General features: G+C 46.6%; 2 protein-coding genes and 1 pseudogene across 3 annotated transcripts; 2 read left to right on the top strand and 1 right to left on the bottom strand.

The window, feature by feature from the left end:
* Positions 1-1534: 1534 nt before the first annotated feature.
* LOC106865745 (uncharacterized protein At5g39865) lies at positions 1535-3345 on the top strand. Its single transcript, XM_014896469.2, has one exon. It carries the CDS (start codon positions 2065-2067, stop codon positions 3214-3216), a length of 1152 nt encoding a protein of 383 aa, XP_014751955.1. The 5' UTR covers positions 1535-2064; the 3' UTR covers positions 3217-3345.
* Positions 3346-17037: 13692 nt separating this feature from the next.
* LOC104581606 lies at positions 17038-17952 on the top strand (annotated as a pseudogene).
* A 173-nt stretch (positions 17953-18125) lies between these two features.
* LOC100835923 lies at positions 18126-22146 on the bottom strand. 2 transcript variants are annotated; one of them, XM_024457647.1, is made up of 6 exons: positions 21991-22146; positions 20767-20886; positions 20586-20664; positions 19840-19926; positions 18760-18822; positions 18126-18587 (listed from the first exon to the last, which is right to left on the bottom strand). In XM_024457647.1, exons 1-6 carry the CDS (start codon positions 22122-22124, stop codon positions 18510-18512), a joined length of 561 nt encoding a protein of 186 aa, XP_024313415.1. In that variant the 5' UTR covers positions 22125-22146; the 3' UTR covers positions 18126-18509. The 2 variants fall into 2 exon arrangements, with proteins under 2 accessions (XP_024313415.1, XP_003564055.1); XM_003564007.4 differs by having other exon boundaries at positions 21666-22103.
* Between the last annotated feature and the right edge of the window lie 1099 nt (positions 22147-23245).

The raw sequence follows: 23245 nt of genomic DNA, 5'->3' as shown, positions 1-23245 counted from the left end.
ATCGAAGAAGCTTGTCAGGTGTCGCACATCCAGATCTTAATAAAGCGTTTGGCTAGGCTAGATTAGCTGTTAAAATGCTTACGCACGTCGTACATGCAGATTCGTAACGGTCAGAATGCGTTCATAAATCGCGTTAATAGCACGAGGAAAAGGGAACCTATCCTATCCTTGTTTGCTCATCATAAAGATGGACCATTCAAACACCCACCCGTTGCCGTGCAAAGATCACCGCACCGATGTTCTCTGTATAAGTAAACATAAAGAAAAGTTCATTTTGAATCCTGAACTTGTACCACTTGTCTAAATCAAACACTAACATTCTAATCTCGGGTTTTCAGCCTCTGGCCTATCTAATCCCGGTCAAGTTAAACCTTAACCCGAATTCCCTGTTTGGGTAGGTCGGGATAATGATGTGTCTTAGAATCTGATGAGTGAGCATTGTATGTGAGTCCCGACTACTTATTCTTATGTGGTTATACCTGGAAAATTACCCACAATTTTTTTTTAAAAAAAACTATCAGGCATCTTGTGAGGATATTGGCATTCTTCCCTCGAAGCGAGCCCTCCCGACCTGGCGAGCAACGACCTGGGCAACAGTAGCGGAGCATACACGCAAGGAGTGCCGGTTCCGGCGAGCGGCGAGCCAAGCGGTCGCCCCGCCTAAGAAAATATATCAGAAGAGCTTAGCCAACATAGTTAAAAATATACCAGAAGACGCACTAAGAAAATTAGTTACGGTTATTCTCGTTAGTAATTTCTAAACATAGTTAAAAATATCAAAATTAAAAAAAAAAAGATATGAGAGCATCATTTGGGTCCTTCCTCTAGTCTTAGCCAGCAATCCCGGTGTTACGTCAACAAAACCAGTCTGCCAAACACCATTTCCGGGATTAAGGGGCTTGATTGACCGGGATCAATAAGGTCAGGGTCTGAAATTCAGGAATTCAAATGTTAAAGTTTGATTCAGACTTTGTCTACAAGTTCAGGGTTTAAAATAGACTTTTCTCCTAAACATATCATCTCATCACCCTCCACACCACAACAGAGAAACATGTACTACATGCACCACCATATATATATGGACCGGATATGGTAAGAGCATCTCCAATGGCATCCCCAAAGGTATCCCAAATGGCCTATTTGGGGGATATGGACATTTTGCCTCCGAAATCATCTTCCAATGACATCTCCTAACCTGACAAAATGGCATGTTTGTCCGGACACATCCCCCAAACTTGCCGCAAATTTGGAGGAGGTTTGGGGTGTACAGACATTGTCCGGTGCTCTGTTTTGTCTGTCCCGGCCCGCAACAAGAGATGTGAAAATGATAAGAAAAGGTGAAAAGGAGAGGAGAAAGGATAAAGAGAAAGAAAATCTAATTTGGAAGAGAAATTTAAGGGATGTGGTTCGGTGATGAGGTGGACATGGGGAGGACATATGTCCACTTGCTCTTCCAAATGACAAAAAAATATATTTTGGAACAAAATTTAAGAATTTCATTGGAGTTGCTCTAACTTCCAACAGCCAACCGGCGGAGATCACTGACAACCGTGTGACGCGGGACGAGTACGGACCGCTCCGGAGGAGGCAAATGATTTCTTCCATATCGCGGCAGGCATTCATCCGACGGGTCTGAAGTCCTGAACCTGACGACGCGGCGGGGCAAGAAATTCCACGGCCACGGCGCGAGTAGCCGCAGTACGTACCCACCCCTGCGTTTTAACGCACGAGCGGACGATACATGACCGGCCGGCCCTCCTGTTTCAATTAGCACGGCTCCCGTACCCGCGACCCTCTATCGGCCATTCGGCCCCGTCTCCCTTCCCTTTCTTATGCGTGTGTTTCCCAGCCAGTCCCCCACTGCAGATCTCGCATTCTCGCCTCGCCACAGCCGTTGCTGCATGCGGTAGCCTTTCCCACCCGCCACGCACGCCGGCAACGAACCGTTCCTTCCTACCGTTTGAACAAACGGTTCTGGGAATTGGCCCCCGTGCGCGCTGTGCCTTCCTCGATCCTTTGACCAGTCCATCCTTGATCGCCTCCTGGTGGTATACTGCGGCGTGGATGGGCTGCAAGGGGTCGAAGCACTCGCTGCTGTATGGCGGCGGGGCGCCGGAGTCCGGGCATCACGTGGCGCGGCACTCCGTCGCGCTCAGGTCGTCCACGCTCGGCACGCTCAGCCTCGACCGCGCCGTCTCTTTCGCCGCGGCGGAGGGGATGACGACGACGGCGATGGCGGCGGCAGCGGCGAAGTCCGTCGAGGAGGAAAGCGCGGGGAGGCCGGGCCGGGCCTGGGCCACCACGTGGTCCGTCTCCAACGGGTGGCTGTTCCCGGCGTCGTCGTCGCCGCAGATGGAGCCGGGGACGAAGCAGAGGCAGATAAGGCAGCCGCCGCGGACGCCGACCAAGACGCCGGCTCGTGACCCCGAGGAGATCAACGTGTGGGAGCTCATGGACGGTCTCCACGACGACGACACCGAGGAAGAAGAGGAATGCGATGGCGTGCAGGAGGAGCCGTCGCCGGAGTTCGACCCGGATGTCCTGTCGGCATTCCGGGACGCGCTCGACGAACTCTCACCCCCTCCTTCTCCTCCTCCTCGAGAGGCCGCCGCAGACGCCGTCAAGAAGAACGTCTTCCAGGAGCAAAGCGTCGACGGGGGCGGCAACCCGGAAGAGAAGAAGCCATCCCCGTCCCAGCCTCCTCCGCCACCGGAGAGCGCGAGGCGGGTGGTGGTGTACACGACGAGCCTCCGGGGCATCCGGCAGACGTACGAGGACTGCTGGGCGGCGGCCACCATCCTGTCCAGCTACGGCGTGCGCGTCGACGAGCGCGACCTCTCGATGCACGCCGGGTTCAAGGACGAGCTCCGCGACGCCCTCGCCCTCGCCGCCCACGGCTGCAGGCTCCCGCAGGTGTTCGTGGACGGCCGACACCTGGGCGGCGCCGAGGAGGTGCGCCGGATGCACGAGTCCGGGGAGCTGGCGGACGCGCTCGAGGCCTGCGACGCTGCGCCATGCGCCGGCGCCGGGAAAGAAGGAGGGTTTGCGGCCGCGGAGTCGTGCGGCGGCTGCGGAGGCGCGCGCTTCGTGCCGTGCGACGTCTGCTCCGGCAGCTGCAAGGTGTTCGTCGTCGAGGACGAGGACGGCGCCGGAGCGTTCAGGAGGTGCCCGGAGTGCAACGAGAACGGGTTGCTCAGATGTCACGTTTGTTATTAGTGGAACACCAAATACAGACTGTGTTTGTTTTGAAATTTTTAGTGTGCCTCTTCGATCTAAGACGATGAGTTACTTACTCCCGTAAGTTGTGTACAGAGAAACATGAAAACGAGACTTTTTTGGCAAGAATCTTGGGACTGAAATGGAGCTGCGTTTAGACTGCTCCCCAGATCCGATTTCTGACCACACTTTTCTGTGGATTTGAACACGGAAAGAATAATGGCATCGTGGAGACGATTGGACTCACTGATAAAGGCTAAAGGGGCATCAGTGAGGAAGGCTCGACTGTCAACATGAGCAGTTGACAGAACACGAGTAGAAATACGCAGTCGAAGACTTTATATCAGGCAGATGAATATTTTGCACAACTGGCGGCAGCCGGTCGCTGACCACGTCATCTATTATTGATTTGGCATAGGCCATTGAGATTATTATTGATATGGATTATTTTATTTGGGAGTAGTATGTAGCAACACACACGAGTATCGTGCACCTACGTCCTCCCCCGATCCCGATGGAGGTTTTGTTAACATGATATCTTAATCATTTTGCTGACATGGCATATTAGTTAATGATTTAATAAAGAAAAAGAGGGAAGTGGTCTCTTGCTGAAGATACTACTCTTTCACGTGGACATATGCAAAAACATTTATTAATCCAATCAGATATAAACATGACTACTAAATTAATTAATGCAACCCTTTTTAGATACAACAACTAAAACACCATGCATTGTGGAGATGATATCTTTACTATTCTTTAATTTACAGTGACGTCAGTCCATCGTACGTCGTCCGACTCTTCGACCCGCAGGCACACGCACTTCCCTTCATGCGCCTCCCCTCGTGGGCTTCCCTTCGCGGAATTTACAAGGTATGCCACCGCCTAAAAGTCTTTCAGCCCGCACGCCCCTCCTCCCTCTGCTCGTGCCGCCGTCTCCTCCCTCCCTGGGTGCGCCGCTGGCCCGCCGCCCCTCCTCCTTTTGCTCGCGCCCCCGCCCTCCTCCTTCTAGCATCTAACCGGCGCCGCTGCTCCCTCTACTCGCGCCCCTCCCATCCTCCTCATCCAGCCGTCACCGTCGGCGGTGGTCGGAGCCTGCCCCTAGTCCCCACCAGCAAGCTCGCCGCCTCCTCCTCGCTCCTCGCCGCCCCGTTGTATCTCTGGCGGAACAAAACAGCGAGCCAAAGCCCCGTGGAAACCCTAGGACGAGGAGAAGGTGCGCAGCCATGGACACCTCCGAGGGCGCGCCTGCCACATCGGCACATCCCGGACGTGGCGGGAGACCGACCAGGCCTCCATACTCCGATGGACCGCCTGCCTGGCTGCCTCCATGCTCTAACCTCTCTCCATCGCGTTCCCCTCCGTCCGAGGTGTTTCTCTCGCTTCCCATCAGCCTTCTCCGTCTCAAGGGGCAACTGCTATTGTCGAACTGCCCCTTGCAGCAGCAGGCGACTACCTCCTCCATCGCCCTGCAGCCTGCAACCTCTGCTGAGCTATTCCGCTTCTCTGTGCTGCAGCAGAGCAGCCGATGAGCTCCCCGGGCTACTGCACGCAAGGTGAAAAACCTGATCTATTCTTCCTCTCTCTTCTTTACTAGTTTATTTTTCTGCATGCTGTAATGGCTGTATGTCCCGTCCTGCCGTCCATGGTCAGTGAATTGATTGGAAATGCTAAGTTTGAGGAAGGGTGCTGCATGGTTTGCTTATGAACCAGATATGCGGTACTAAATAAAACAATTAATTTGGCTTTGTGTTCATGTTGCAGCAGTGGTTGAGGGTCATGTTGAGTATGCATTGATCGTGATTCCTGAGGTCATGTTCCTCATGCCATGATGCAGGATGCACAAGCAATACAATGGTTAGTTTTGATTCATTTGTCTTAGGTATTACATTTATTCTTACATGGGACACCTTATGGCCATCTTTTGGAATTGACACTTTTTAATTTTATTCTAAAGATTTTAGCACAATTACATTTGATCTAGGGATATACATAGCTTATGGGTTTACCCTTTAGTATGGTTCGTGCTCAGGAAGAGCATTCTGACAAGAGACGGGTCGATACATAGAAGGGGGGGGGAGATGTGTGAACCAATGTCTGTTTTGTGGAGGCTCTGAGTTGATTGATCATCTTTTTCTTCTGTTGTTCCTATGTTTAGATATGTGTGTAATATGATCGGCTGTACTTTTGATTTGCCATTTATTTTCAAAAGTGTATAGATGCATGTTTTCAGGATTGGTTTGAGCAATTTAGCGGGGAGAAGAAAACATGTCCTTACATTGCAAGTTGGTTGATTTCGTGTTTTCTACCTTTCCAGCACCGCTCCTGATGTTTTAATGTTGTGCACACCAGATGCTTGTCAAAATGACAAGATGGATGTTGTTGCAGCGACAAGGAAATATGTCCATAGCAAATGGACTATTTGCATTTGTATGTTGCTATATAGGTTGATCTGATGCGTGATTGATTCTTGGGATGGCAGAGCCAGGCAATGGCTTGCCGCTCAACACGCAGGCGCCCGCGCTATTGTACAGACTCGACTCGATCAACTATTTACATCAACTGCAATTGACTGAATTTACACCATCTTTACAATTTTGTGTTGTTTCAAACTATCTCACTGCAAGTTTTGTTAGTTTTGGTATGACATGGCTGCAGTGAAGAGAGGTAAAAAAGGCTTATTGACATGTGCTGAGGAGAAGGTATACAATTGTGCCCGAGATAATTATCTGAATGTTGGGTCCTGGCAGTTCACATTTAAGATAAAGATAGTAATAATAATGTCATTCTTGCTCAAAGCAAGGTTGTAGCTTTAATATTTAAGAATTCTAGCAGGGCCTTGGTCATTATTGCATATCTTGACTGTCCTCACTGGTGCTTTTCCTATCGTGAGTCAACCGATGCTTTTGTAGAGAAATTTTACTATGGGTTTCTCCTACCTATAGTGAGTCAACCAATGCTTTCGTAGAGAAATTTTACCTATGAAAATTTACTTATACTTTCATTAAGGTTTAACTTTTCTACATAGATTTTGATGAGAGACAATAAAGTCTTCGACCGCCTGTTCTGGATACATATATCTTCTCTACATGTTTTCTCTCTACAGCGCTATAGCCGATCGAGTAGATTTTTGAAGGAATGAAGATCCAATTTTATCTGATAAATATCAGTTTGAAGCTTTAATTTGTTGTCACATTAAGTTATAACTTGTCTACATGCTCATTCTAGATTCAACGTCCCATTTTTTCTAAGATTAGCATGCTATGCTTGCTGAGTCCATTAAGCTGACTCTCTTCATATTGTCAAATTATCTTGCTCAGGTACATCAACATGTCAAATTTGGTGATGGTAACTTTGCTGAGATTATTTGGTGTATCCCCATGTTCTGCATTCCACGACTCGGTTTGAGTATTCATAAGTAAATAGATTCTTTCAATAACTTCCTTTGTGTTCCACCTCTATTTGAGTCTCCTTATTCATGCAGTTTTGTCATTCAGTAGGTTGTTATGTATTTGCTTACATGCAATTTATTGCGGGCAGGACTGCAGGAGTACTATATATTGCTAGCAATATTTTCGGATTTTTTTTTTGCTGCTCCATGGACCATCATGTACGCAATGTATCTTATCCTGGAAATAGTCAAAAAAAAAATTAGGAGATTGTGGAGCTCCAACCTGCAGACCCATCGTCCCGTTCTATTTTTATTTTTTTTACACTGGAAAATGATCTGAGCCACCGATTGAAAAATAGTACAATCTTTTATTTGAGGTGAACCCTTGCCTCCAATTTGTCATGTCATGTGCTGAGACTGCTATTAGAAATTAATTTTGTGTATAGTAAGGATAAGCTGGCATAAACTTATATACATAACCTACACATGAATAATCGGGCGACTCTTCGGGTATACTCATAGACATACATCTGGATCGGGTATCCGCCGTAGCAACGCACGGGCACTCCACTAGTCTTATGAATTATCACCACTAATAATGTGGATAGTGTGCTAAGATATGATACATAGGGAGTGGCCTACTAAATTATGACGTGCTAAACTTACACCATGTCAGTCGGCCGGGCAGATCAAGCCGCTGGTGGACAAGATTGAGGGCCGGCTGGCGTCGTGGAAGGCCCCCCTCCTGTCCAAGGGCGGCCGGCTTGTGCTCATCAAGTCCACCTTGACTGCTATGCAAGTCTACGCTATGATGTCTCTAGATTTGCTGGCTAAAATCTTGAAGGACGTGGACAAGGTCTGCCGTGGATTCCTCTGGAAGGGACAGAAAGAGGCGAAGGGCGGTCCCTGCATGGTGGTCTGGAAGGCTGTCTGCTCGCCGAAGCCCTTCGGTGGGCTTGGTATCCCAAATCTCCATCTGCTCAACCTTGCCTTGTGGGTTCGATGGAGGTGGCTTGAACGGACGGATGACTCGAGGCCTTGGAAAGATTTCTCCTTCGAGGCCTCCAGGGAGGTTGAGGAGATCTTCGAGGCGGCCACGTCTTCTAGAGTGGGTGATGGTTCGAGCACCTTGTTCTGGTCCAACCGGTGGTTGCGGGGTGTGCGACTCCGCGAGGCTTTCCCGGTGCTTGCGGCGAACATCCGGCCCAAGGTGTTGCGCGAGCGCTCGGTTAAGGACGCGTTGATTGGTGCGTGGCTACTGGATGTGGGGCCTAACTTATCGACCAGGGCGATAGGCGAGTTCCTTGAGCTTTGGGAGTGGATCCGCGATGTCCGGCTGGTGGATGAGGCTCCCGACTCCTTGTCCTGGAATTGGTCCACCGATGGGCGGTGTTCTACCAAATGTCTATGCGAATCTCTTTGTCGGCCTGACGCGTGATCCTATGGCGTCGATGGTTTGGGGCTCTCGGGCGCCGGGGTGGTGCCGCTTCTTCGCATGGCTTGCGGCTCGCAACCTTTGTTGGACGGCTGACCGGCTGGAGAAGCGCGGCCTCCCGCGCCTCGACAAGTTCCCTCTCTGCGACCAGGAGAGGGAATCTATTTCTCACTTGCTGGTGGGCTGCGTGGTCTCGCGACAGGTTTGGCTGAAGATGCTCACCCTGGTGGGCCATGGGGATTGGTGCCCGGGCGCGGACGCGGACCTGCGTAGATGGTGGACCTCCCTTCCCTCCTCTCGGGGTGAACGGAAAGACATCTTGACGATGGTAACCTTGGTCTTCTGGACCATCTGGTGTCATCAAAATGACGTGGTTTTCATTGGGGCGGCTCCATCAGCATTGCGGATCTTCGAGAGGGTGAGAGAGGAGCTGAGGCGTTGGGTTCAGGCAAGGCTCTTCAGGAGTGGCACCCTCATTCCGGCCCATGTGGCGAGTAGGTGGATTGTTAGCATGTAATCTTTTCTTTTTGGTTGCCACTTTGTGGCGTTGTTTGCCACTATGGCGTGCGTTGTACTCAGCCTTCTGACTCTTCTTCTTTAATAGATGATGCACCCGCTGGGTTGCATTCTTGAAAAAAAAACTTACACCATGTTTAGAATGTTGTACTTTTTATGAGAAGGACCGGTATTTAGTTAATTTCTCTAAAATAAGCTAATTATCGACATATACACATAAGCAATATTTTCAATAACTAATGGTTCGTGAATTACCACTGCGCCGACTGTGGGCTGTCCACCTGAGAAGAAAGCACATGTACAAGAATCGGGCCCAACTGAACCCAAATTCTTGCAAAACCCTGATAAGGCACCTTTTTTTGTGTCCTAGCTAATCGCCACCAATGCCCATTTACATTATCATGTCGCTGACAGTTGGCAATGGGCCACAGCTCGACGGTATACACCACCGGCACATGACAGAGACTTCACCGTGCACATGTAACAGCAGCTCATGACTTCTGGGTAGTAGTGAGCAGAAATGGCAAGACTAGGCACTGCTGAAATTGAACCTTTCACCCAAACACATACCGGACGAAAGAATATCCAAAGAGTTGCCCCCACGTTGTACACGGAAAATCAATGTGCCCATGTCGACCACGGTGGCTATCTATGGCGTTAGGCAACCAGCAACAAGGGCAACGGGGTTTTCACCGAGGTAGGTGATGTCAGACTTTTGATCTTGCTCTCCTAAAGGAAACCAACCAACAAAGGACAAAGCATCATTTAACCAGGTAAACTTCAATATGATCAAGGTAGGTCAAATTTGTCTCCAAATAGATTCATCTAGATGAGAGATAATGAAATTACTAAACCACCGGTAAGATAATATATACCTGCACTAACATATACCGACATACAAATATAAGAAGAGTAAATTGCACAAAGACACATACGTAGCGGTTCTTGTAACAGAAAATCATGAACCCAGGTTTTTTTAGCTGATACCCATGACATGAAGACTAATGAATAACAGAAAACCCGTAAGTGGCCGGTTTGGCCAAGTTAATGGCCGTGGCCCACTTGTCATACACACGAGCCATGGATGTGGCTAGCAGCTCAATCCAGGCTCTCCTAGCCGGCTCGCAGTGGACGTGGCGTCTTCATTTAGACCGGGAGGAGCTGGCTCGATTTCTGTTCTCTCACCCGCTATGTTCTCTCGCTCTCTCGCTGAAGTGCGGCGATTAGGCGGCGGACGGGAGCAAAATCGGCGGAGGGGGGAGGCGGAGGCATCCGAGCTGAAGGTAATTCGTAGATCCATCCCGATATCGTCTTGGCATTTGCTTGTGGTGTGTATTCCCGGTGCTCATTTTGAATTTGGCGGCTAGGGTTAGGGTTGAATCCCTAATCGAAATGGGGATTTCTTGGCCGGACAGCGAGGAATCATCTGAAGTGAGTTTTCCTGGCGAGTGGGAGGTAGGTTTTAGTAGTTTTCCGTTTGGATTTGGACATCTATATTGACGTTTGTGCATTCAATTTGATTCCATTTTCCCCCGTTTGGATTTCATTCACGGTGTATGAACTTCGGACGGTCTCCTCGATATGGTCCTTCTTTGATGGTTCCATTTAACGTGGAAGATGCCAACTTCAAGGGTGAATACGATGGACGCCTGATTTGGGGCATCAGTTATGTGAGCACGGGCTAACTCCATTCAAAAGAGTGGCATTTGAAGGCGTGAACACTGGTCGTCGCTTCTTGACTTGCCCATATGAGGATGAACGCATGTGTGACTGGATGTGCTGGGTAGATGATGAACATAATGAAGTGTTGAAGAATGCACTTGATCGCTTGTGGTGGTTGCTAGAGGATGAGAAGAGGAAGAGCAGCGATCAGCTGGCAGAGGTGACTACATAGAAAGATTGGGCGCTGGGAGCAAGATACATGGCAGAGAAGGATAAGATGGAGCTTGAGAAAGAGCTGGCTGAATTGAAGCTGAAGATGAAGCAATCTGGAGGTGAAGCTGGTACTTCTGGAGAGATGAAGAAGCTGGGCTCGGAGGTAGAAGTTAAGGTCAAGATCTACTGACGTGTTGTATTTGGCCTCATATATGTCGAGGTAGAATGTATGAACTATGCACTTTGTTCATTTGAACTTGGAGACTCCTATCTTAACTACTTGTATGTGTTGGAGTATGTACTGTACCCTTATATGTCGAGGTAGAATGTATGAGCATTTTGCAGAATATGAAGTTGTACGTGAACGCAACAAATGCAGTTGTATCTTAACGTGAAAATGTAAGTTGAACCACAACATTGCAGTCTAAGAAAGCATTAACATAAACGTAGTTTTACCACATAGTTTTACCACAACATTGCAGAATTCAGTCACTCACATAGTTTTACCGCACATAGTTTTACCACAGCACATCGAGACCCTAAGTTCTTACATACTTCAGACACACATAGTTCTTAGCTTACAGTTATCCAACACAGAAAGGTAAATTGACTTCACTCCTTGTGACCACTGGCTGTGAAATACTTCCACATCTTCCCTTGCTTGGCTTTATCTATGGCAGCTTGTTGCCTTGTTGGTGCAGCACCTCTCTCTTGTGCAGCAGCTCTCCTTGTTCTGATGATAGATGGAGCAGGTGCAGATGAACTGGCAGGAGGATCAAACCTAGGAGCTTGAGAAGAAGGTCTGGACCTTTTGGCTGGAGGTGCAGCATTTGGAGGAGCCCTAGGAGCTTCAGCAGCAGCTTTGGACCTTTTGGCTGGAGGTGCAGCATTTGAAGGAGCCCTAGGAGCGGCTGCAGCTCTAGATCTTGTCATAGGTGGGGATGCAGCAGCATTTGGAGCTGGAGAAGCATTCGGAGCACTAGCTGTAGCCTCATCTGGCAATGACTTGGATGTCTGCATGTGAAACATAAATAGTTATGGTATATGTTATTTGAACAAACTATAAAATGCAGTAAATTTAGTTACCTTATGCTTGTCTTTCCTCATCTTCAAATCAGCCCTAAGAGGGAGTGGGCAAGTAGGGAATTTGTGCCCTAGCTGTTTACAATTTGAGCATGTGGTAGTAGTCATCCTAGCCTTGCCATTAGCTGCAGGTGGTTCATGTACTCATTTCCTTCTGTTTTTCTTAGGCCTGCCAGGATGCCTTGTGAACAGAGAAGGGTCAATGTCTGGTGTAGCTGTATTCACCCAATCATGTGGACCAGGCACAGGGTATATCATGTGATTATATGCAAGCTCATACATTGGTTTCTTGAAAAAATCACTGACATAGTCCTCAGGGTGCTGCTTGCTCTTGTAGATACATGCAATACCATGCTTGCAAGGTAGGCCAGTCATGTCCCATTTTCTGCAGCCACAAGTCCTAAGATCTAAATTGATAGCATATGTGAGCTCACAACTTGTAACTTGCCAAATGCCTCTGCCTGCCATAACTGGTTTGCAATACCTAGCTGCTCTTTTCTCAAGTTCAAGCTTCTCAGCATAAGTAGGTGTTATCTCCCATTGAGCCTTGGCAGCCCCATCCCTCTTCTCACAGAATCTTGCCATAAGCTTGGTCCTGATCTGGTCTATCATGGTTTGGATTGGCTTATCTTCGACATCTAATATGAACTTGTTGAAAACTTCTGACAGGTTGTTCGCCACCAAGTCTGTCTTACAGTTAGTGTCCATATCATGCCTTACCCAATGCCTTGTAAGTATTTTGGATAGCCATTCCCAAGCTTCTTCACTCTCAGCCTTCATGTTGCTCATGGCAGTCTCAAAATCTGACTTGCAGTAGGCATAAGCAGCTCTATCCATATGTGACTTGAGCATTGGCCCTTTGAAGCCTGTGGTTTGGAAGTTTGCATAGATATGCCTAAGGCAGAACCTGTGATTAGCACATGGGAACACTCTGTCAACAGCTTGCACCAGCCCTTTCTGCCTGTCAGACATGAATGTCCACTGACCAAATGTCTCTGATTGAGCACCTATACAATACTTCAACTGCTCTAGAAACCAGCACCAAGTGGTTGTTTCTTCAATGCCAACAACTCCAAAAGTAATTGGGAATAGGTTGTTGTTTCCATCTCTTCCTGTTGCAGCAAGAACTTGAGCACCTGTTGACAACTTCACAAAACATCCATCAACACCAATGAAAGGCTTACATGCTTTCTTAAATGCTTTCTTAAATGCTTTCTTTGATCCACCTAGACGGAAGAAGAGCCCATGAAACCTTGGGTTCCTTGCAGGACCTGGGGACTGGACTGTGGTGGCAATACATTTGCTACCAAGATTAGTATCCATGACAATCTACAAATAGTCCCTAATCCTAGTGTACTGCTGCACGTGGTTCCCTAAAATAGCCTCAGCTGCTTTCCACTTTGCTCCGTATGCCATCATCTTTGACACTTCAGCTCCATGGTCTCTCATTGCATTGTCAATCGCACTGGTAGTCTTCAGATTTGGGTCACTTCTGAAACTCTCCTTGTACTTCTCACTAAGCCAAGTGTTGTTAACCCTGGATGAATCTTGTGTTATGCCACAGGTATGAACCTTGTTCATCTTCCTCAGACAAAATGTTCTCTCTCCCCTTATAACAGATGCACACATGTAAAAGTTGCATAACTTCTTGACACAAACACACATTTACACTTTCTTTGTCATTTCTCTCATACATGAAGTTCCTGCTGGCCATTATGTGCATGTTGTGAAGAGCTCTCCTGTATTGGTACACATCAGTGAAGCACATCTGCAGGCATAGTTGGTCTTCTACAATTAGTTTCTTCTCATCAAACCAAACTCTAGCAGGCAGTGGTTGTGCCCTGCTTTTTCTGCGAGGGCCTTCACTCATATCATCATCATACTCATAATCCTGCATAGCAAAGGGCTTGTTGTCATCACTCTCTGGATCTGACATGGTACCCTGATCTATGGGCTGATCCTGGGTCCTGACATGTGCCCTTCGGCTTATTGATTTGTCTGAACACATCTGCCTAGGCACTTTGCTAGGAGGTGGGTTCTCTGTTGTCTCTATCTCCTGCTCTTCACTAACTTCTTCAATTGATGCCAGATTTGCAAATAGATCTTCTGCCTCACTGTCACCTTCACAGTTAAATTCTTTGTACTTCTCCAGCTCCCCTATGTTAATCAATTCCTCTTCATCTAGGTCAAACAAATGCAGACTTCTTCTCGATTGGTGCACTCTGGCTCTGCTGTGTTGAATTCTGCTCACTGCTTCTCTCTTGTCTTTTCTTCTTCCTAGTACCAGGTTTAGCTACATCTTTATAAAAAGAGTGGTTTGCCACTTGCAGTTATTCTCATGACTGTCAGGTTAATACCCCTCCACTGCCTACATGAGATAGCCCGCGTAACCCTAAGCCCTCGCGCTTGTAATAATACATCTGGTCACAGCTAGCAAATCCACAGTTTACCAGTGCTTTACGCAATTTCTTATAAGTGATCTCTTCGCGCAGAAATTTGCACTGCTTCACATACTCACCATCGGCTACGAAGTTAACTACCCAATATCCAGATGCGTCTCTACAAAATGTTCTACATTTAAGTAATCTAAACTTCAAACTACCCGGTGGAGTCCAACTACAACAAATGCGTGCCCAAATTCCAAGAGATTGGAGACTTACCTGATGGTGCTGGCAATCGAATGCATCGACGCCCCTGCGCTGCCTGAGGGCCAGAGGTCAGAGGCAGAGCTGCCCGACGGACCCCCTTCCGCTGCCAACATTGACGACGTGCCCGCAGATCCACCCGCCCCCATGCCCGCAGATTCGACCGCCGCCGTCGCTGCAGATCCGCCGCCCGCCCTCTTCCCAGCAGCACGCGGGGGACGGAAGGAGCCGCCGCCGCCACCTCGCTCACCGACTGGAATGATAGGCCCCACTTCACCGGATCCATCCGCTTCCCCCACCGCCGCCTCCTCCATTCGCCGCCAAGCTAGGGTTCGAGCAAAGGAGAGGGAGAGCACTGGGCGAGCGAGCGAGTGAGTGAGTGAGTGATCGGGTTCGGGCAAGGATAAGACAATCCTGTCGGCTCCCTTCGCGAGACGGCTCGACATGTCCTCCAGGATGAACCAGATCCAACATAATTGGCTCGTGCGTATGACAAGTGGGCCACAACAATTAACTTGCCCAAACCGGTCGCTGACGGGTTTTTGTTACAAATTAGTATTCATGTCGTGGGTATCAGTTAAAAGCCTTTGGTTTTATGGTTCTTTGTTACAAGAGCCTCTACATATGTGTCTTTCTGCAATTTACTCAATATAAAAAGATACAAGTCAAGAATCTACACGAGAGGTAATGAAATTACCAAACAGTCGGTACTTCTTCTTTTTCTTCGAAAAGAAGGATGCTCCCCTGACCTAGATGTCCTTCTCCTACCCTTTCTGCAACCACGAAACAGTGTCGACTTAAAATTGACCTCAAGTTCAGGATCGTCGAGGCCAAGTTAGAGCAACTCTAGCAAATACCATAAAAGCCCTGATCCGAAAAATAACCGCTACTATAAGGGTTCGGTCGCTAAAAAGGCGCTGAACAGATCCCGTATAATCGGTCCGATCCGAAAATTCTTTTCGGAGATCCGAACTCACGAGGCAAAAATCCCAATATACTCGAGACATAGTTCGGGACTTTTCGGAGATCCGATCTCTCGTAAAAACGGTTGGCGGACCGAAATTTCAGCCCGCGCTTTCCATTCCCCGCATCCTCCGCCGCCACCCGTCATGGACACCGCCGCCCCCGGCCCCACCCTATCCCCTGGCCACTCGCTCCATGAGCCTGCTCGCGCCGCCCCCCATGGCCGCCGCCGCCGGTCCCGCGCTCCCGCCGGCTCGCCGTCGCAGCCCGCACCCCGCCATGGCCATGGCCTCCGCCGACCCTGCCATGTCCACCGCCGACGCCCGTGGCATGGCCTCTACTCGCCGTTGCCCGCCGCCAACGCCTGCATCCTGTCCGCCATGGCCGTCGCCAGCCAGCCAGCCTGCTTAATTGGAGCTAACTTCATAAATTTTGAAGAGCCGCCCACCTCAAACAATGGAAACGTAGGATGGTTGAACGCGCCATGACTGGGGTTACACCACTTGCAAGACAAGTTGTGAAACTGTTGTTCTGTTGTTGAATTGACAAGTCAAAAGATCAAAAACACCAAAAGGCAAGTCACGAGAACCATTGGCTCTCCATGGAGTAGGCCGCGACGCCTACACCATAAAATGGATGGAGTCAGGACACCAATCTTCTAGACGACGTCATCTCCACCGTCAAGATAAGAACACACAAACCTAATTTAGAAAATTGCAAAACTAGATGCCAAACGTTGATCCGTGGTTACGCTCGTCTCTCAACGACAATCAGCCGTCAAAATTTTCTTCAACAACGAGGATGGATTTTCTGTACTGGCGGCTAGGGTTTCTCTTCCAACAAATAACTAGATAATCAAAAGTTAGCACCTAGTTTTTTTTAAAATAACATGTAACTTTATTCAAACACGAGAACCATTACAAATACAATGCTTTGGATCATAGACTCCAGAACTACAAGGTAACTCTTATAATTAAGAATTATAATGAAATCTCTGAAAGACATCTTCTCCGTGATATCATATTTTGCAACATGAAATTCTGCCGAGACTTCAACACAGAGACTGCAATCAGACTGTAACAGCAACATCGACTGGTATCCTTGCACAAACTTGACTACTTTTAAATGTTTCGAAAAGCCCCTTGAGTCGCTCATCCAAAAAGATGAGAAGTCATGATCGTTGAACGTACTTGGACCGGAGATGATTCCCTAAACGTGCAGGTCGTCGAACCGCAAGATCTTCATGAGAACGCCAAAAAATTATTCCAAAATTACAAAACATAAAACCAACAAAAGCACCATGATATACTAACAAAAACTCAACGGATACATATAAACGGATCTGCGAGTATACAAATCCAAGATCCAAAAGATCGGGTACACTAAACCCACGAGGATTAAAAATCTCTATCTCCGCAGCAACGCCCATTGAGACACCACCACAACAGAAAAATAACCAGAGTACATTTATTCGCGACGACATCGCAATCTCCGCCATTGCGTTGCCGATCGGAACCAAACAATTAAAATTGAAATAGGCAAACACTTGCTCTTAGGAGGAACCGAGGTTCCCCCAACCTCGCAGCGCCAAGACGGCGGCCGGAGACGAAGGATGCTAAAGCTTCGACGGTGACGGCTAGGGCAAAGCTCCTGTGGAAAACCTGCCTAAAAGTTAGCACCTGGTAATCTGAAAATTGAGATCCCGAGGTGTAACAAATCCTATTACGACGGCTAAAAAAAATCCGATTAGAAGATGGCCAGCCCACATGGCCTTCTCGGAGCCGGCTTGGGCTTGGGCCTTGAGTAGTACTCCGCCTGTGCTGCCATGGAGAAGAAGCCCGAATCCCCCCTTCTCGGAGTACTAAAAAACCGGCAACATAACCCCGAATCCACCCCCTCAAAAAAAAAAAAAACCCGAATCCCCTTGATCTCCTCCCCAGAATCACCGCCGGCGCTGTCATGGAGAAGAAGCTCTCCTTCTCCATCCCCTCCAAAACCTGGCCGCCCAAGTCCGCCACGCACCGCGCCGGCCGCCGCCGGGCACTGCAGCCCCGCCCCACGCTTCGTCCCCGTGTTCGATCCCTCAGATTCCCTCACGCAACTGAAGCCCACCGCCGACGGTGGCCCCGCCTTCTGCTCCACGCCTCTGACCATCTGACGACCCCTCGTCCAGCCTAGGATATGGCTTCACCGTCCGCAAGACGGCCACTGCTACGGAGCCGTGTGTAATTTTCGGTGGGATTAGTCCCACATCGTTAGTTTAGAGAGAATTGTACCAGCATAAATAACCGTGTGGTTCAGACATAGCACTCTGATCCGCCGTCCTGAGTAGTAAGCACGTAGGTCAAGCAGCCACACACAACCTGCGATCATCTTCAAGCTTCAAGCGCGACAGCCGACACCCTTTCCTTGATTCTCGATGGGGAAGCGCAAGTCGACGAACTCGAAGATGGCGCCCAAGAAGAAGGGTCAAGCTGGAGACGTCCTTCTCCTGTCCCTTCTGCAACCACGCTGACAGCGTCGACTGCACCATTGACCTCAAGCTTCGGATCGCCGTGGCCGCCTGCTGTGTGTGCAAGGAGGTCTACTGCACCAAGCCGCACGCCCTCACTGAGCCCCTCGACCTTCTACAGCGAGTGGATTGACGAGTGCGAGAAGGCCAACGAAGGCGTTGTACGAAGATGAGTGGCATAGGGACTGTCTATTTGAGTTCAAAGCAACGATGTAATACGTCATTGTGTAATTAATGTGTTGCAATGAAGCTTTAATTTTTTGTGCTCGGGCAAACTAGATTTACGGCAAATTGAACAGGTTTGGTTTGTTGGTTTTGTTACTTTTGTGTATGGCTCGAGGAGGTTTTGTGTGTCGCCAAGTATTTACTTTCTTCGCTTTGTGTTTGTCTCCAGCAATATCTGCTTCAATACTTGAACTGAACACACTACCAATGAGCAGTGGCTCCAAATGATCAGGTATGGTGAGCCGCCAAATTTACTAAACTGAATTTGAGATTGAAGTTCATAGATTCCATGAAAACAACATGCAATACCCAGAAAAGTTCTACTCAGTCTTGAGCATACTGGAAACCTAGCTGACATCTTGGCTAAGTTTTTCTAAACATTTGCCATGGCAAAAGCTAATACTACTACTCCCTCCATTCCATAATTCTTGTCGAAATATTACATGTATCTAGACGCTTTTTAGTAACAGATACATCCATTTTTGGACAAATTTGAGATAAGAATAATGGAAAGGAGGGAGTATATAATAAGAGTGAAGTATCCAACTACGCATTCCGCAGATATGATTAAACATAGTACAGGCTGAAGGTTCATTTAAATCAGGCGAGTTGGTCCGGTTAAGTCTGCAGGGCTTCTTGATGATAGACCTAGCTTGTTTCAGAGTACTTGAATCCATACTTCTTAAAATATTCTCGAAACCCGTACACACTCTGGTCGTAGTTGAACTACATAGAAGGAGATATTGTCAGATCAGCTCAACCTGGAAACTTCACCAATCTATAAAGCATTCAATTGGCAAGTAAATGAGTACTGTATTCTTTGAGGAAACAGCAAGGCAAGCAGCTCTCGCGTAATTTTTTTTTGAAGGACCAACAAATATTTCAAAACATTGCTTACAGGTAGAACTTTTGCAGAATATTTTGTGATATTTGGATCGACTATCTTTCCTGGTTTAGCAGCCTGAGAAAACATAGAGCATGTTATTACGAAGATAAGAAGACAGTCAAGTGCATTGACGCGTAGGTGCTGCTAATATGATGCGTAAGTCAATACGAAGAAAGAAAAACAAGCCTAACCCAGTGTGGGGGAATGCTGCAGAGCTATACCAAATAATATGTGATACATATGCATGAAACAATAAAAGCACACTAGTAAACACAGCTAAGCAAATAATAAGTAGAGAAGGTACCGATGCCATTTACGACCAACGAATCGACCATATGTCAGAAAGTTATCAAATCAGATCCTTTTACAAAATGAAATGACATGCCAATGGATTAAGTCATGCTTAAATTCCATTGAAATTTCCAAAATGGAAACATTATCCCTGATCTGAAAAAGGATGAAGCAAAACTAACGCAAGCACAAAACACACATTTCATGAAAATTTGCTTATTCTACCAAAAAAGAGGACTAGTGCTTCTATGCTATCCCAGGAACTAAAATGCACAAATGCTAGGGCAGTTTAGTGAATTAATGACGGTTGTAAATCAGACCCTCAATGAAATTTGTGCTTTTCACTCTTTGGAATATCAGGAAAGCACCTTTAAAGAAACTATTAACAAACAGGCAAACTTTCCCTCAAGCTAGGGCAGATGACTTCCAAATTGCTAATATAAACGCGCATGAAGAAGTTTGATCCTTTTGGGATTCTACAGCCATTGACACATGGATTTAGAAACTTTCATTCTCTAGACACAATAGTTTAAAATAATATAAGATCAAGAATCAAGATTTCCGACAAACATGTTAATGGCAACATATTAGAAGTAGCAAGCACCAAGTTCACTAGTGACTGCCCTTCAATTTTAACATAATCAGTCATGCTGTTGCCTGTTTTGCCAATCAGGACATGTAAGAGTTACACCAGAAAAGAGGATGTAAATGAAATAGATGATCAGATGACAGATGCTAACTTCATAACGCTTGGAAAAGAATGTGGTGTAGAGTAATATATGTGAAGTATGCAATTGTGACCTGTTCTGGGTTGTAAAATACTTCAAGAAATGGATACTCAGTCTTTTGCCTTGTGAGGCAAAATCCAGGATACTTTGGGCACTCCACCTGACAACATACAAGAAAAACAATCAATGACTTAGTCTGGGACTAAGGCAAAACAAATGAGAGCAGTTGCGCAATTCGTACAGATGGCAAATAAGAAGCCAGAAAAAAATATGCATAATGTATCATCATATGTCCGTTAAAAGCAACCAAAGGAAAATGAAACCACAAGTGACAGACTGATTTGACAGGCAGGCAATTAGACTGTATCCTATGATTAATTGATCGTATTTCCATACTTCATAATATCTACAAGTATCAATAGATACAGCAATTTAAACATTCAGCATTACATGGAACTGCTTGCCTTGCAGGTGAAAGAAAAGCCTAGAAAAACATCATATCAAACATCGAGCTCCATAAGTGTACCTGAAGCTCAATGGAAGACTATCCATGCACTTACTGATGCATTTGTGATCAAGTGTTGTAACCTCCACCAAAGGTAATGGTATTTTAAGTCTCCAAAATTCAAATCAGATACGGACAACCTTGGGGTTTTAAGTTTTAAAATGCAGTAAAGACAACAAGGCTACCTTCAGTGTTGGCCCATGGTAATTCGAACAAGCAGAGTGAGTCAAAATTTCAAAATAAATCATCTTATAAGTGATTTGACAATGCTTTCAAGGCATATCTTTTGTGCATATTCAAAAGTATTAGCTTACCCGAACAAACTTTATATGAGGATAAAATGTAGAAGCAGCTTCCTCCAGTACTTTGTCAAGATGCTGTGTATAAGTGCACCTACAAAACCAATTTCATTACTGGTGTGACTATCTGCAGAGTATTTGACATGGGACTATACTTTCTTGTATTTCTGAACAAAAAACAGGAGACTAAACATACTTAATAGTGAAGGCCACAACCACAGGCCGTCCTTCATTTAATAACTGCACAAATTGGCGCTCTGACGTGAATGGTATAATTCTTGATGGCCCCAGATCCTTGGGATATCCAGTGTAGTACCTGCAATTAAGAAAACATAATAAAATAGAAATACACATGAGAAAAGAATATGAGTTCTAATTCTGAGAGGGAAAATGTATACAAACTAATTCATGCAGCAGAGTGGTGGACCAATGATTTCTAGAGTGAGTGGAAGCAACGGCTTGCAGGTTTTATAATCTTTTATAGAGCGATGCTATTCCTAAACAGAAATTACTTGTGTGCACTATAAAATAAAGCGTCAAGAGAAAGTTTAGTTAACAGGATTGCACACATCACTTTACAAAAAGAGAACTGATATACCGAGGAGGTAATGAGTTACACATCACTTTAGATACCCTGCACATTCAAAGATATTATATGTGTTCTATATGCTAGTTATAGGATTGATCCCAGGTTCTCTTTATCAGTAATAAATTAATCATACACCAAGAGAATACCTAGGAATGACTTCCGAATGGCTAAATGAAGAAGTCAAAACTATCATATACGAGTAAGATGGTATGTTCAATTGTTCCTTCGATAATATATACAAATACATTACAACTAAGATGTGACTATTAGCTTTGCACTCTTACATACCCCATGTATGCTCCCTTTCACTCGAATAATTGGCTTATTAGCAAGAGATAAAGAGACAAACTGTATATCACTTCCAACATGGGGATAAATGAGAAAAGTGATGCAACTTTTGCTATCCTCAGTTGATGCAAGCATGCTATTTCCCTCAAGAAAAAGGTCAAATCATCTAATATGGAAAATATAACTGAAACGTAGGCCGCTGTGGAAGTTTTCCTCACTTGGATGTCGACCGAAGCTGAGAAACCATCCTATCAAAAAATGTCTCCTCCGCCATCTCTGAGTACACCAAGCTCGTGTGGGCAAGGTGTGGTCGAGAACGCAGACGAGAGAGGCGTTTGAGCGAGCAACTGTATGAGGTCCTGCGGTGGAGTTCTAGTCCAGCCACGGGCGGAGGACCCGGTAGGGCAAGGTAGGGCGGCCGCCCTACCTTGATTTTTGCCTCAGTTACGAATTGGGGAAGATTATGACGGGGAACTACAGGGTTCGTGGCCTCGTGGGGTGATGGGAGGTCGGGACCGAGAGAATCGAATGGGAGATAGATACCTACGGTGGAGGAGACGAGGCAGGGGTCTGCGGCGCCCGGCAGCGGGATGGGGAGGGAGGGGTGGCGGCGCTCGCGCGAGGAGGAAGATGAGGCACGGAGCGAGGGCGTGGCGCTCGGCACCCAGATGGGCCATGGCCAACGGCCCAGCAAGGCCCCTCAGGCCTAAGGTAGAAAAAAAATGTTAGATTTGGGTCAAAACTGGTTGAGTTCACAGGCTTTATGTAAAATAAGTTGTGTTGGGCCAGAATTGCCAAAAAAAGAAAAATAGATAAACGGTTCGTGCCCAGACACGGCACAGGTGGGACCTCGGGCCGGCCCGGCCCAATTATTTTATACACAATACATTATTATTTTATACTTTTTATACTATTGTTAATGTAACAATATCTTTGCTGAGAATAGTCTCGTTTGCTATGTCACATATCTACTTGATCTTTCTTTTGTAAGTACGGAGATGTTTCTAGAATAAAACATATAACTACAGATTAACAGTTATAAAAACCTGAGTTGACAATTCATATCTATTTGTTATAATCTTGTATGCAACATTAGATTACCAAAGATACGTAGCACAAAGATCATCACAAACATGCATTCAGATATTGGTGAGGTATTTACAAAAAAATATAACTATATATTTGCTAGTGATCTGCATTTTTATGATACTTATTATAACCGCCTTGTTATGAGCACTCGTAAATATTAAATTTATTCCAAACATAAATACAAATTCACCTATTCAAATATTAAATGTTGAAAAATACAATGTCATACAAATTATTAAAAAACTAAAAAAATACATCAAAATACATTGTTGCAACCATAAATAAATATTAAATGTTATGTGTATGGATATTAGTTCGTCATACCTAAAAAAAATTGTCCTTCGCCCATGAGTCCAGCTGTAACACCTCAGGTATCGACCCGGCATGAAATGATACCACACTGTATTTAAAGTCTGGAACTTATAAAAAAATTAAAGAATAATGTAAAATGCAAATTATAAATGGGAAATTAGGGTTCTTTGCTGCAAAGCATACAGGAGCTGGAAGAGGAAGGGGGCGGCGGGGCATGGCACGGGGATGGGGCGAGAGTATGAGCTCAGCCAGCGGCGGGATCCGGCTGGGAGCACGGGCGGCGGGGTCTGGCCCAGGTGTTCACCTGCGCTGGGGATGGTGCGAGAGGAGGTTAGGTGCGGCGGAGGTATTCGGCCGAGGTTGCGCAGGCGGCGTCGGACGGGCGGCGGGATCCGTC

This window comes from Brachypodium distachyon, chromosome 1 (genome assembly GCF_000005505.3).
Source record: "Brachypodium distachyon strain Bd21 chromosome 1, Brachypodium_distachyon_v3.0, whole genome shotgun sequence".
Taxonomy (NCBI): domain Eukaryota; kingdom Viridiplantae; phylum Streptophyta; class Magnoliopsida; order Poales; family Poaceae; genus Brachypodium; species Brachypodium distachyon.
The sequence above is the reverse complement of the archived record's forward strand: the minus strand, read 5'-3'. Positions and strand labels throughout refer to the sequence as shown.

Coding starts and splice junctions, on each gene's coding strand:
- LOC106865745 (XM_014896469.2), top strand. CDS start 2,065: ATGGGCTGCAAGGGGTCGAAGCACTCGCTGCTGTATGGCGGCGGGGCG.
- LOC100835923 (XM_024457647.1), bottom strand. CDS start 22,124: ATGGCCCATCTGGGTGCCGAGCGCCACGCCCTCGCTCCGTGCCTCATC. Junction 20,665..20,766: donor GTTGTGGCCTTCACTATTAA/GTATGTTTAGTC, acceptor TTGGTTTTGTAG/GTGCACTTATACACAGCATC. Junction 19,927..20,585: donor CTCATATAAAGTTTGTTCGG/GTAAGCTAATAC, acceptor GTATGTTGTCAG/GTGGAGTGCCCAAAGTATCC.